The 14,724-nt window shown below is 42.4% G+C and overlaps 1 protein-coding gene across 1 annotated transcript; it reads right to left on the bottom strand.

The window, feature by feature from the left end:
- Positions 1-8,173: 8,173 nt before the first annotated feature.
- Positions 8,174-12,806, bottom strand: LOC146539295 (uncharacterized). The gene is made up of 3 exons (XM_085185977.1): positions 10,237-12,806; positions 8,932-9,059; positions 8,174-8,265 (listed from the first exon to the last, which is right to left on the bottom strand). Exons 1-3 carry the CDS (start codon positions 12,804-12,806, stop codon positions 8,174-8,176), a joined length of 2,790 nt encoding a protein of 929 aa, XP_085042103.1.
- Positions 12,807-14,724: the final 1,918 nt, after the last annotated feature.

Genomic DNA, 14,724 nt, shown 5'->3' with positions numbered 1-14,724 from the left:
ATATTTTTTATTGTGAGTCATATTTTTCCATAATGGTATTCATCCTTATACTTTAAAATACTTTATTAATTTTCTACGTTAAACGAAGATAAAATTTACTTTTTACACTATTTCGAAATTGCGAATAGTTTTACAGAAAAACGCATTTAATTGTAGACACATCACGCCGTTTACACATCAGCTGTATGTTACTCAAGTTTCACTTATCCCTTACTCTCAGCATATAAATAAATATATTAGTTACGTTGGCCATTTAATGTAGATCAAAACTGTCTTTTACTGTTTTTCATTTTAATAAGTACTTTAGAAGTTGTTACAATATCATAAAATCCTAGCTGCGAAACGGCTTGCCACTCGCCATGCGTCTGCCGCGCCCGCCTGCCTTACACGCATCGGTGGTTCAGTGGTAGAATGCTCGCCTTCCGCCCGGCCCGGGCTCCGGCTCGGGTTGGATTCCCGGCCGATGCATTCTATTTAATTTTCCTCACAGGCAGCCACGTAGTGCTTGCTTTTCATCAGGGACAGAATACCCTCTTCAGCATTAACCACAAGCTCGAAAAAAAAAAACCCGCCTGTCTCTATAGCAACGAAGATTTAGATGCATTTGCACGAATTGGATAATTGGAGTTGAATGTATTATTTCAGCGCGATATATTTGGTTTCATATTTTTTGTAGTAGTTATTAGTAGGTAGGTTTTTGTTTATAATTTCTTTCGTTTAAAAATAGTAATTTAACTATCTAAAAATAGTCATTTAAATATATTTTAATAAGTACTTGAAAAGATTAGTAGCACAGATTTAAAATTACGGTACCTACTAAAAAATCCTTGCTGTGTAAAACAATTGGAAAATCCTTATTGAAACTACGAAAATGCGGGTTGCATTAGGGTTTAATTAATTTTCATATTTTCTTAAGTGCTTTGCAAACATACATTATATGAATAATCCAGTAGTAAAAGCGGGCGAAGCCGCAAGGGGGTCGCTAGTTCAATATAAGTTATAAATACTTGTCGTCTTCCTTGTTGAACAGAGTAAGCCGGACAGTCGTGAGGAGGAACGCGTCGCCATCAAAACCCTCATCGAAGTCGAACTCGCAGGACTCGTGTTACATAATCCGCCGACAAATTTGATTTTGAGAGGAAATTGCTTACGAGTACACAACGGTTAGAGCAATTATTAATAACGCATGAAAACTTAACAAACATCTTTTTAAAAATATCTCTTGAGAGAATCGAGTAGTGGAAAATCATATCTTTTGTCTTTTGCATGACAGGGGATGTAATTTGAACAGATCAAACTACGCTTTGATTTAAATATAACGACTTTAAGCATTTCCCCGTACGGCAGAGAGTTGCAGAGACCTCCGCTCTAGTAGTTTTCCACGTCCAACTCTATGTTGGAGACACTAATATTGAATAATAAAAAAATACACATTAAACGAATACAGAATTTTCTCCTTTTCAAAAAAAAAGTCGGTTAAAAAGTTAACCAATAAAAGGGCCGTTGTGGCGCTCCGACTGCTTCTGACAATAAACGCGATTGTGACGTCGATTCCTATTCGAGATATGATTTTTTCCATTTCCTGAATTCTGTAATTAAAAAAACGTGGCGTGGAGTTCCGCCACTTAAAACGAAATGTCTTTAAAAATTTGTGCACGAGAGACTCTTTTTCAACAACACAAGATTCTCTCTGCCTCTCTTGCTGTATGCAGGATACAGCGTGAAGATAAAAAAAAACAAAAATGTAATTTGTTCTATTTCTCAGCAGTATCGCTAAGGTTTCAGGAAATTCACGCAGCGAAATGAGGTAGTACCCGCGGGAAATGTTTTAAGTGCGCTTTTCTTCATGACTCCTCTTAGTGATGTTGAATTAAAATTAAACAGACTGCGTCCAGAGAGTACTCCCTACTGAAGAGTATGAGAAAATATCCTGAAATAGTACATATTAATACATAATAATATACAATTTTTATGATAATATCAAATCAATTTGTGAATTATAATTATAACTTAGTGTCAAAACATTTCGTTGTCCGCTTTTCGTCCGAATTCGGGAATCTATACAGATTAATATAAACCATTTTCGCCACCCACAAACAAACACGAAACGTTCACAATGAAGCTCAGATCATGGACAGCAATAAAAACTTGGAAACGCAAAAAGGTCAAACCGCAGGGCGACCAAGGCGGGCTCAGAATCAAAATGTAAATGTGAACGAAAAGCGGGGCTTAGACAACAAATAAACGCCGCCCAATGAATAGATTAGTCCGCGCCAATATTTGACGAGGATAATTGACGAAGTTCAGACGTCCCATACAATACGCGAGTCAGTTTGTCAAACAGCAGTTAACTAAATCACCGGTTTCGGGTAATCGTGGAAAAGGCATGTTTAATTCATGGATAGAACCATCCATCTGATGGTGAAAGATTAAGGTGATGTGAAGGGCAATGTCTCTACATTGGGTGTCATAACTGTGTTATGAGGGACTCGTAAGTTAAGGTAGTTTAAGGGTCAGCTATGTTTGTGTTATATCTGTAGCACTGTTGGAAAGTGGGTGACGCCATACTTATGCTTCTTAATTCCATTTAAAAGTTTGTGTGCTTCTAGTTGTATCCCGCACACAGCAGAGTAGGTGGGAACAATTTTTTGAACATTAATGACTTACCTCACCTTATGAGAGATATCTGTGAAATGGTGTTGTTTGCAGATGATACATCTTTAGTTTTTAAGGTTAATAGACGGCAATTGGAAATTGACGATGTAAACAATGCTCTTTCTAGGATATTACACTGGTTTAGTGCCAATAACTTGCTTTTAAATAGTAGTAAAACTAAATGTATCAGGTTCTTTACTAAGAATGTTCAACAAGTAGAAACCAGGGTTTTGATGAACAATAAGGAACTTAAAGTAGTTAATGAAACTGTTTTCTTAGGTATAACATTAGATGCTAAGTTACAATGGGGTCCGCATATAGAAACTTTATCTGGTAGACTTAGTTCGGCAGCGTATGCTGTCCGTAAGATTCGTCAACTGACCGATGTTGACACCGCGCGTTTAGTATACTTCAGCTATTTTCATAGCATTATGTCTTACGGCCTATTACTTTGGGGCAGTGCCGCTGACATAGATACCATTTTTGTGCTCCAAAAACGGGCTGTCCGAGCAGTCTATAAAATGGGTCCACGGGAGTCACTAAGGAATAAATTCAAAGACTTTAACATCCTCACACTTTACTCCCAATATATTTACGACAATTTAGTATATGTGCATAAGAATATTAATAAATTTAATAAAAACAGTGACCTCCATCAATATAATTTAAGAAATAGAAATAAGCTTGCTGTGCCCTTCTCTAGGCTCCATAAAGTGTCTCACTCATTCGTAGGTCAAAGTATACACTTTTATAACAAACTTCCAAACGACGTGGTTAATTTATCACTGAACAAATTTAAAAAAGTGATAAAGCACAGGCTCTGCCAAAAAGCTTATTACTCTGTTAAAGATTATGTTCGCGATAAAGATGTTTGGAAATGAGTTGCTCTATTTCTAAGTTAAAATTGTTAATTGTGATTTATAACAAATGTTGGCATTTAAAAAGAGTGGCCATGAGTTTCTTTGCCTGTATCTTCTCATGAGCTCAACCATTTGAACGGGCTGTTTTCAAGTCAAAATTGCACATTTTTTTTGGTTATTTTGTTTTGCATTTTTTTATCTTTTATGACATGTCCAAGTGAATGTTAAGCATTTTTATGGAATAAAGATATTTTGACTTTGACTTTGACTTTGACTTTGAACCCATCTTCATGTTCATCTTTATCTATCTCCGGTAATGTCAGACACATTACCAGATTTGATCCAGAGGATGTCCTGACTAATATCTATCCGATATTTGTTTGTGGGCAAACGGGTACGCGACCCCGGATCCTCGAGCCGCCACTCTTACATCCTCATCCAGTCCGTAAGAATGGTGTCCTAACTCCCCCCCTCCTTCCCTTAGCTCCCTCCTTCTACCTATCCTACCCCTTCTATTTTCCTCTCCCTTCCTCGGTTTTTCCCCACAAAGGGGTTTTGGAGGTCAGACGGCAGTCGCTCCATTTAAAAACCGCCAACCGCCACTTAAATGGACCGACAAAACAACAGACTGGGTACGGTTAGGGCGTCGCCGCAAAACGACGCGCAGGCACATCGCCCTACACCTGCGACAAGTGGGCAAGGGCTACCGTGTCATGTACGGGCACGGCTAAAGACGCTAGTACCCAGAAGGAAACTCCGCTTTGCAACGTGGAATATTGGCTCTCTGACCGGACGATGCAGGGAACTCGCAGATGTACTCATGAGACGTCGGGTCCAGTGTGCTTTCCTCCAGGAAACACGCTGGAAGGGCAATAAGTCCCGTAACATCGGACAGGGTTACCGGCTTATATACACTGGGTCACCGTTAGGTAGAAACGGTGTGGCGGTAGTGCTTTCTGAAGAGCTTCAGAATGGGCTCCTTGAAGTTGACCGTCGCTCCGACCGCTTGATGAGGGTGAGGGTACTGATTGAGGGCGTTACCACAAACTTAATCAGTGCCTATGCCCCCCAGGCGGGATGTAGCGCGGCCGAAAGGGAGACATTTTGGGAGCAATATGAAGAGGTTCTACTTGTTATACCGTCTACCGAAGTGGTCTTAGTTGGGGGGGACTTGAACGGTCACGTTGGTAAGGCTGCTGAGCCGTATGAACGTGTTCACGGGGGTTTTGGGCACGGTCTTCGCAATGCAGAGGGAGAAAATATTCTGAGAACCTGTATTGCGTCTGATCTGGCCATCGTGAATACGTTCTTCCAAAAGAATCCTCAGCACCTTATCACGTATAAGAGCGGGTCCCACTCAACTCAAATTGACTACTTATTGACCAGACGGTGTCATATGGGCAGGGTAACTAACTGTAAGGTCATTCCAGGCGAAAGTCTAACGGCCCAACATCGTCTTCTTGTCATGGACTTTAACGTCACTCCGAAGCAGAAAGTAGCCGAGAAACGTAGCCCTCGGATCAAGTGGTGGTTGCTGAATGGACCGATGCAGACCGACTTCCTGGCAGAGGTGAAAAGTCATAATCTTTCGACTACCACCGAGACCGCTCAGGATGCTTGGGATCGGGCCCAGTCGGCAATCATTGCGGCAGGCAGGCGAGTTCTTGGCCTTTCTAGGGGAGGACGTGTCATCGACAGGGAGACATGGTGGTGGAATGACGAGGTGCAGGAGGTGACTCGTGAAAAGAAGGCTGCCCTTAAGAAGTGGCAGGAATCCAACTCTCCTGAAGACAGACTGGAGTACACAGTAGCTAAACGTGCCAGTAAAAGAGCTGTAGCCAGAGCCCGCAGTAAGAGTTTGTCACCATTGTATGACAAACTTGAAACTGTGGAGGGGCAGAAGCTCATTTACAAACTGGCACGTTCCCGGGATAAAGCGACGCAAGACATCGCAAAATGTCTTTGCGTCAGAGATTCCCAGGGCACGCTACTCTGTAATCATGACTCTGTGAAGGAGAGGTGGAGAAGCTACTTCCAGGAGTTGCTGAATACTCAGCACCCATGCAGTCTTCATCACGACCCACCGCCTAACCTCGGACTTATTGCCCCAATAACCCTTGACGAAACACGTAATTGCCTTCGACGCATGAAGAACGGAAAAGCGGTGGGACCTGACGACATCCCGATCGAAGTGTGGAAATCGTTGGGCTCTCTTGGTGTGCTCATGCTTACTGACCTTTTTAACCATATCTTGAACACTGGTAAGATGCCGCATCAGTGGCGGCTTAGCTTTATTACCCCTATTTACAAGGGAAGGGGCAGTGTTCAAGATTGTGGTAGTTATAGGGGCATTAAGCTTATGAGTCATACCATGAAGCTCTTCGAGCGCATGATCGACCTCAGGCTCCGCCGAGAGTGTACTGTCTCTGAGTCTCAATATGGATTTCAGCCAGGATCGGGCACCATGGACGCCATTTTCGCCCTCAGAACTTTGATGGAGGCATACAGGGAAAAAAGGAGAGCTCTGCACGTGGCCTTTTTAGATCTGCAGAAGGCCTTTGACTGTGTGCGTCGTCAGTGTATCTGGTGGGCATTGCGATCCAAAGAGATCCCTGAGGCCTATATTGAGATTATCAGAGGCATGTACCACGATTCCGCTTCTATGGTTAGGACTGCTGTTGGCGACACTAGACCCTTCCCGATTACAGTGGGGGTTCACCAGGGCTCGGCTCTTAGTCCGTTCTTGTTCAATGTAGTGCTTGATACTGTCTCGGCTCACATCCAGGACCAGCCTCCATGGCTGATGATGTATGCCGACGACATAGCACTCATTGCCGAGAACCGACTGACGCTGGAGCGTAAAGTGAACCTCTGGAAGGGTACGCTTGAGAACGGCGGTCTTAAACTAAATGTGTCGAAGACAGAGTACATGGCCTGCGGGAGCCGGGACTCGAGCACCATCCTTATAGGTCCTGAGCCAGCCGTTAAGTCGGAGAAGTTCAGGTACCTTGGATCCGTTATGCACGAGTCTGGAGGCATCGATCACGATGTCCAAGGCCGGATAAGCGCTGCCTGGGCCAAATGGCGGGAGGTCACTGGTGTGGTCTGCGACCGCAGAATACCGCCCAAGCTCAAGGGGCTGATATACAAGAGCATCGTCCGACCGGTTCTTTTATACGGCAGCGAATGTTGGCCAGCACTATCTCGGCACACTCTGGAGCTTCACGTCACGGAAATGAAGATGCTGAGGTGGATGTGCGGCGTAACACGGTCTGACCGCATACGCAACACATTCATTCGAGGTAGTCTTGGGGTCCGTGACGTAGCGGATAAGCTCCAAGAGCGTCGCTTGAGATGGTTTGGCCACGTTACGCGCCGGCCTAAGAACTATGTCGGACGCAAGTGCCTTGCTATACTAGTTCCTGGGGCGCGACCTCCCGGACGCCCAAGGAAGCGCTGGTTGGATGTCGTGATGCAGGACATGAGAGCCAATGGTCTAACCACCGAGGACGCAAAAGATCGTGCAAAGTGGAGTAGGGTAAGTAGGAAGGCAGACCCCGGTAATAGTCGGGATTAATGCCAGGAAGAAGAAGGTAATGTCAGACACAGCGTACTCCCGCACCCCGAACCCCGCACGCCGCACCGCGACACCGGGCAATCAACACGTGAGGCAAAAGCAAAATACCTATATTTACTTTATTGGTCACTATGTTACTTTAAATTCCTTTTAAATTTTTTTGAACTTGAAGTTGTAGAAAGTAGTTTCTTGACCCTCTTTCCTTTGCTGATTTCTGGGCAAAAGCCGCTTCTTTTTATCAGCTGCCCACCCCAAAGAAGATGGTTATATCTAAAAATTGTATGTAATATCTCGAATAAGTCTACGTAATTATATTTATTCCTGTATGGAGCTGTAGAAATAAATCATAGATATAAGATTATTGCATCGAGAGGAGTGTCCGCTTAACATTTCCATTAAAAAGATGACGGAAGTAAAACCTTACCACAGCAAAAACCAACCATTCTATTAATAAAAAATACCCAAATAAACGAATTTCAATAGAATAATTAATATAACGATTCGATCAAATTTCACGATTAGGACGCAGCGGACCGCAGCGGGCGGCGGGTAGCGGGTAGCGGGTACCGTACAAAGTCACAGCGACAATAAATCAATTTTAGTTCATACTAAAACATCGGCTATGTTTTTATTTGTTATGGATTTCGACCGCCGAGTTAATTGAAACTATGGTGTTCCATTGTACAATATTGACTGCTGGGGGCCGTTGTGGCACAGCGGGACTGTAAACGTGGTGGTTGTCGGTTCAATTTGCTCTCGGGGGAAATAATTATTTTATATAAACTAAATACACGTGGTTGGACGATAGTCAAGGTGCGGGTTCGAGTCCCGCTACGTTCAAATGTAGATCAAAATATGACGTAAAGACAGCGTGCACGGCAGACAGACAAAATTTAGTCTTAAGACATCAAGAGCACGAAAACGAAAATAATTTAATTATTCCGCCATCAACACTAGTACCGTCGTATTTACTGTGGCGCTGTCTCGATACTGTCCACTTCTAAATACAATCACATACAAAATATCCTTAAAATTGACATAAAATAACCTTTTCATCAACGACGGTTGTTTGACAACTCATTCAAATGAGGGCATTAGATTGATCGCGGCACGACGTCTCAGTAACACACGAAGAGCGGGAGCGTGACAGAGTGTACCCATGCATCATTTTACCTGTGATTCATCATTTATTTTTAAAAAACCACATTACTTTGTAATATGCGTGGGAATTTAGTAACGTACGCGAGGTTTTTGCTTAATTAAAATGAACAAACAAAAATATATTATATATTTTACGGTTCTTTTATTATTAAAAAGTGAAACAAACTTTTTTCTATGTTTATGTGATGCACAATCGTGAATATATATGAACAAGTCTTCGTATATAATAGAGTAGGCAGACGAAATGTAGAGTTAAGACAGTCTGTCGCCGAGTTACTATAGCCTCAAATAAAAGAAAGGATTTTCTTGTATTTTTGAAAAATATTCCTTATCATTCTAATAGGCGAAGCGCGGCGTTGAGTTCCTCCACTCAATATTCAATGCCTTCATAATTCATCGTAAAGTGGGGATCGGAAATATTCTAAGACGTTCTGCCGCTTTGCTGCGACGGCCTCAATTTAAAGTAAAAATGTTCACTCGCTAAATCTTTTCAATATAAACTTTTAGCGGTGGCATCAGCTTGTTTGTATTTGACACACTTGCCACACGCTGCCGGGCTGCTAGTAAGTCAGTACATTTCAAGCCGTACGTATTCTAAGTCTAATCCGGATGACGGGAGCGCAGCACCTGCGAAGAAGCTTTGCGAAAATTGTCCTTCAGTAATGTTACCTAACAAACCTGCAGTATACGAGTAGACCGGCGCGACAGTGGCCTTATTAGATGATATTAGTTTGTTCTTGTCTTCAAACCAAACCCGAAGTGGATTGAGATTGCCTTTATATGAGGTTGAGGCTTGAGATTCGAAGCTAAAATATTATAGACTTTAGAAAAAGGCTTACAATACAGCATATACTTTTATTAAATTAGCGAATTATTTTTACATTTTTAAATATAAATTATTATAAAAAAAAAAAAAAAAAAAAGATACATTTAAAAATATAAAAAAACCACTCTTCCGAGGGCGGGACAAGGGTCCAAGCCATCGGTGGCTAGGGCTCCAGAGAGAGGAACCTCCGCACAATACGCGCCGTCTCAAGTAAAACTGCCTTCTGTATCCGGTTCTTGATCCAACAGCTAAGCGATAGCCTCTTAAGGTGTTGGTCGAGGCTTTTCGCTATTAAACCGTTAACTGAAACCACTATCGGCACAATGATAGTCGCATTGACATCCCACATGGCGGTAATCTCATGGGCTAGGTCCAAATATTTAGATTGTTTTTCTTTTTCGGCCTTCACGAGATTTTCATCATGTGGGATAGTAACGTCAACAATCACTGCGCGGCGCGCCACTCGGTCTACTAGTACTATATCAGGTCTATTGGCAACAATATACCTGTCAGTAATAATAGACCGATCCCAGTAGAGCAAAGCACAGCTATTTTCAAGAACTGACAAGGGATTGTACCTGTAGTAAGGCACCTCCAATTCTACAAGGCCATATTGAAGAGCAAGTTGCTGGTGTATTATCTTGGCTACTTGATTGTGTCTATGCAAATACTCACCATTAGCAAGATGAGAACAACCAGAGACAATATGTCTGAGGGACTCCCCAGGTCGATGACACGCCCGGCAGATGTCGATAGTGCCATCTTTCATAATATGTCTCTGGTAGTTCCGTGTCTTGATAACTTCGTCCATAATTGCACAGACAAAACCTTCAGTTTCTCCGAAAAGATCCCCGAACTGTAACCAAGATAATGATGAAACAGTATCCACGTCCTGGCCCACTAGGGCTCTATGGAATCTACCATGCAGCTCCTTGCTCTTCCATACAGCCATGCGATCAGAAGTAGTAAGTACTACAGGCCGACGCCAGTTCTCTTTGCCCAAGGAAAGAGGAGTAAGGCCTTTGTCAACTGTTACCACATCCTTGTGCATATCCACGTCAATCTTGAGAAAATATTCTCTAAGACTGCATACCTCGTGGTTATGGAGGTTCTTGACATTCAAAAAGCCACGACCTCCACACTTACGCGGGATATACAGTCTCATTACAGACGAACGCGGATGGTGCATTCGGTATGTCGTCAACAATTTACGTATTTGGCGATCTACGGAGTCTAACTCAGTCTGCGTCCATCTTACAATGCCAAAAGTATAGGCTAAAAGCGGCATAACCCAACCGTTGAAAGCACGCACCTTGTTGCCACCAGATAAAAGGCTGCCAAGCACTTTTTTCAGGCGACTAAAGAAACGCTCCTTCACCAATTGCTTTATGCTCCGCTCATCAATACCCAATGCTTCAGACATTCCAAGATATTTATAAGTCTCACCTTCACCAAGAGTTCTGAAGGAAACAGAATCTGAAATGCAAATATTATCAGATCTTATCACACTCCCCCGCACTACATGCATGCTAGCACATTTATCGACGCCAAATTCCATTCTTATATCACTACTAAAAGTTTGAGTTACCTTTAGTAGCCGCATAAGATCAGAACGTTTTGACGCAAATAATTTCAGATCATCCATGTACAGCAAGTGAGATATGACCTTACCCCCCCGGCGAAGACGAAAGCCTAAACCTGAATCCTCTAACATAGTGCTAAGAGGATTCAGAGCTAGGCAAAACCATAAAGGACTCAGACTGTCACCCTGAAATATACCCCTCTTTATCCTTATCGGTTCAGACGTTGCAGGAATATCACACTCCCCTAGATGACGAAGGACAGTGACCCATTGTCCCATACAAGCCTCCAAAAATGATCTCAAAGTCATATCAATCTTATATAACTCCAAGACCTTCAAGAGCCAAGTATGTGGCACTGAATCATATGCCTTCTTATAGTCTATCCAAGCAGTAGTGAGATTTTTCCTGTTCCGTCTTACCTGTTGGCTTATAGTTGTGTCAATGAGAAGAAGTTCCTTTGTACCACGGCCACCAGCCTTACATCCATTCTGAGTCGGTGCCAAAATTTTGTTACGAACAATATGTCCTGTGATTTTTTTATTCAGAATAGATGTAAGGAGCTTATAGATCGTAGGTAAGCATGTTATTGGGCGATAGTTTTTAGGCTCCGTGGTACATCCGGATTTGTATGACAGGAATGTTACACCTGTTGTCAAAAATGTTGGTAACGTACCAGAATCAAGGGCATCCTGGAATTGTGTTGCGAAAACGGAATGTGAACTGCGAAACCACTTCAGCCAGAAATTATGCAACCCATCTAGCCCGGGACATTTCCAATTACTAGCATAACGAATAGCACACCACACGTCAATTTCGCTTATTTTTATTGATCTCATTGGTATAATATTTTCGCAATTTTTCGCAATATCACAAAACCATTCACCCTCAGTGTGTTCAACAGGAGCCGACCATATACTACGCCAAAAACCAGCACTAGCATCTGGATTCGGGATCTCGCAATTAACCACACTATCCCCAGAACGTTCCCATTTCCTGTATACACTCCGTTGGTTCTTTTGAAAGGCACTATTCTGATTGTATCGATCCCATCGTTCTCTATATCTTCTAATGCGTTTTGCCAATGCATAGAGTTTCTGTTTCAGAAAGTCAATACGGTTTGTGACGTTAGCCATATACTCACTGGGCTTTAAATTTGTTCCAGCAAATGCTTCCGCCACAAACCGCATGACCCTCGGTCGACGATTACCCGACTTGAAACTTATTAGCTTACCAATGAGGATTCTAGTCAGATTTATACGCTTTTCAGTGTCGTACTGCCATGCCGGCACCGTATGCTTTGACGCCTTAGTACCTCCTTTATTTGGGAACTGTACACCAGCAACACGACATACAGCTACAGCACCACAATACAACAATGAATGCGTATCAGTAAGATCGTTACAGTTGTTAAAATGACTTGGCAAATGTTGATCTAGAATCCTCACTAGTGCTATGTTACGTCTATGCATAGGCAAACGAGGTAATTTTGGTCTGAGATTTACCGGAATGGAACCATATTCCAAAATAGCATCTTTCAAGCTTCTCCTCAATCGCTCATCATCCTGGGCACTCACAGACAACTCAATATTACCTTGCGACTCAATGTTGGCATGCTGGAACTGTGACCGGATGTCGCAACTGTTGTTGTTGGTAGTATTGACCTGCTGAAAGCTCAAGCGTAGCCTTTCCAGTACGGATTCATCCAGCAGATGACGTCGCTGAATGATCCGCACCCTGTCCGACAGTCGCTGTGCAGTAACGGTCGCTGTTGGTTCAAGCTCCTGAAACATAGACAGTAACCTTGAACGATACGCAGTGAGGTTAGTTCCCCCCTCTGTTGCCCTATAGTACGCACGCATGACACTCTCATTCAGTTGTTGAGACCATCTCATGCGAGGCACTTTACCACCGGTAGCGGGAGCCTTGTTGAGCATCCTCGACACTCCTGGCTCCAAACCCTCCGATGGCGGGATGTCGGCGCGCCGGCGTGGTCTTAAAGCCGGCCCTTCCGACTCTGACATTCCTCCCTCTGAACCCGCAGTCGAAGCCGCAGTGCGATAGTCGTCTTCTGATGACGGCGGTTGCGGATTCGAAGGGCAACATCTCCGCCCATGGTGTTGGGAGTGCACTTGTCCTCCTGGCATATCCGTCACTACTTTTTACTCTTGTGCCATCTTTTACCAATATTTGTTTTAATTCTAGTAATCCAGATCATATTTTTGTATCCCATTTGCTTATGGTTTTGTACTTTTTCTAAATTATTTATTAATTTATATCAACAGTAAAAATTTTTCCTGACATGTTTGTTTGACGGTTGCTAGGGTTCTTTTGGCTTACAATTATTATTATGGTTTCTCTTTTCCTTATGACTTCAGGTTCAAATGATGATGATCAACTTGGTTTTTTTGGAATATAAAAATGTTTCACTATGACACATAAGCCGAGATCCATCTCTGATTGTTGTAATTAAAGCAAAGTAGCCTGACGTTTGTTTGTGCAGGGTAGGCAGAGGGAACCAAGTGTTGAAACATTCCGTCCTAACATTATATATAGATATAAACGTAGATACATAAGATTCTGGGATGTTGGGTGATGTGAACCAAGATAAATATTCCTACGAATGGTAATAGAATTCATAACCTTTATGTGTTGCAGAATTTCATTCCATTTGCGTCACAAAGGAGTTATTGATAATTTTGAACTTCATGCTGTACTGTTTTTTGCCAGACATTCCGCGTGGCCAGTGGTCAAGGAAATGCTGCGCTTTGTTGAGGTACCAGAGCGAAATAATATCAATAATTCTTTTCTCCGAATGGGAATCGAACCCACAACTACTGCGTTTAGTCAGACACTATGCCACATGTCTATTTGTTAAGATTAATAACTTGTTATAGAGATAACACAAAAACTATTATGGAACGCCTAATTCAGCAACAGCATACATTTTATGCTCAATGTACAACGTGACAGAGTATTTAAATGAATATTAGTGTTGGGGGAGCCGTGCCAAGTCTACATGTCTCCAAGAGGAGTAGGCTGGCGACGGGACCGGGGCAGGCCCGTCGCGGCCCAAATTATTTATACAGTAAGATCGACGAGTTGTGGCCGTCTTGAAGTTGAGCTTTATGAGGTATTGGGCAATGTTCTTTCGGAAAGAAAAAAATCAAACGGAAGAAAAACCCTAAAATTAATTCTGCTTAGCCACTACAGTTACCTTCAGGGCGGCCACGACTCCACGACCGTACTGTACACCGATTTGTTAATCCACAACAAAAGCCTTTGATCTGTAGCACAAACTTCCGGCCTCTCTCTCACTGCCTCTATCCCCCTCCCCCTCACCCCTCCCCCTCCACGATAAGCGTTTGCGAGAATTCGTCTTTTATCTTTTAACGGGCACACTTACTGAGTTTTTAATTCAGCTTCCGAGTTGTACGAAATAAATTCTCCGCAGACTTCCTTATTTTTGTGTTTCCGGGTAAGTCGTGGGAGTGGATTATAATGTGTTGTGAAAACAATTGTCGTGTTCGAGATTTTGATACTGGCAGGACAATGAGAGGACTACTGTTGCAGGATACTTCTTTTGTGTGTTTGTGCACATAGTAGTATAGACAGAGGGAACCTGGGAACCTAGAGTTAAGACACTCCATTTCAATTTACACATTTTCGCTCACCGAATTTTTAAGGCATTGCGTGTTGAGTGGCGGAATTCAACGCCGCGCTTTACGGGGGTACAATTACTATAACGACTAAATACCAGGCATACTAGCGACCTATTTGTGGCTTGACAAATTATATATATTTCTTACATAAATTTTTAGGCTAGGTTATTTTGAAAGATAAGATGAAAGATAAATATCGTTTAAATTCGTTCGGTAATTTTTGAGTGAAATTGGAAACATTGGACAAACTTTCATATTTATCACACATTAGTAGGATTTAGTCATTACAGTCAAAACATCTATAAAACTCGGTTAAGGTTAAGGTAATACAAATTTAATGACATGAACTAAAAATTCTATGAAATAAACTGTTTACTTGCAAAAAATGAATTAAATGTAATTT

This window comes from Heliconius melpomene, chromosome 5, assembly GCF_056956725.1.
Source record: "Heliconius melpomene rosina isolate 202511_hmr_F chromosome 5, ASM5695672v1, whole genome shotgun sequence".
NCBI lineage: Eukaryota > Metazoa > Arthropoda > Insecta > Lepidoptera > Nymphalidae > Heliconius > Heliconius melpomene.
Note: the sequence above shows the minus strand (reverse complement) of the source record. Positions and strands in the feature narration are given on the sequence as shown.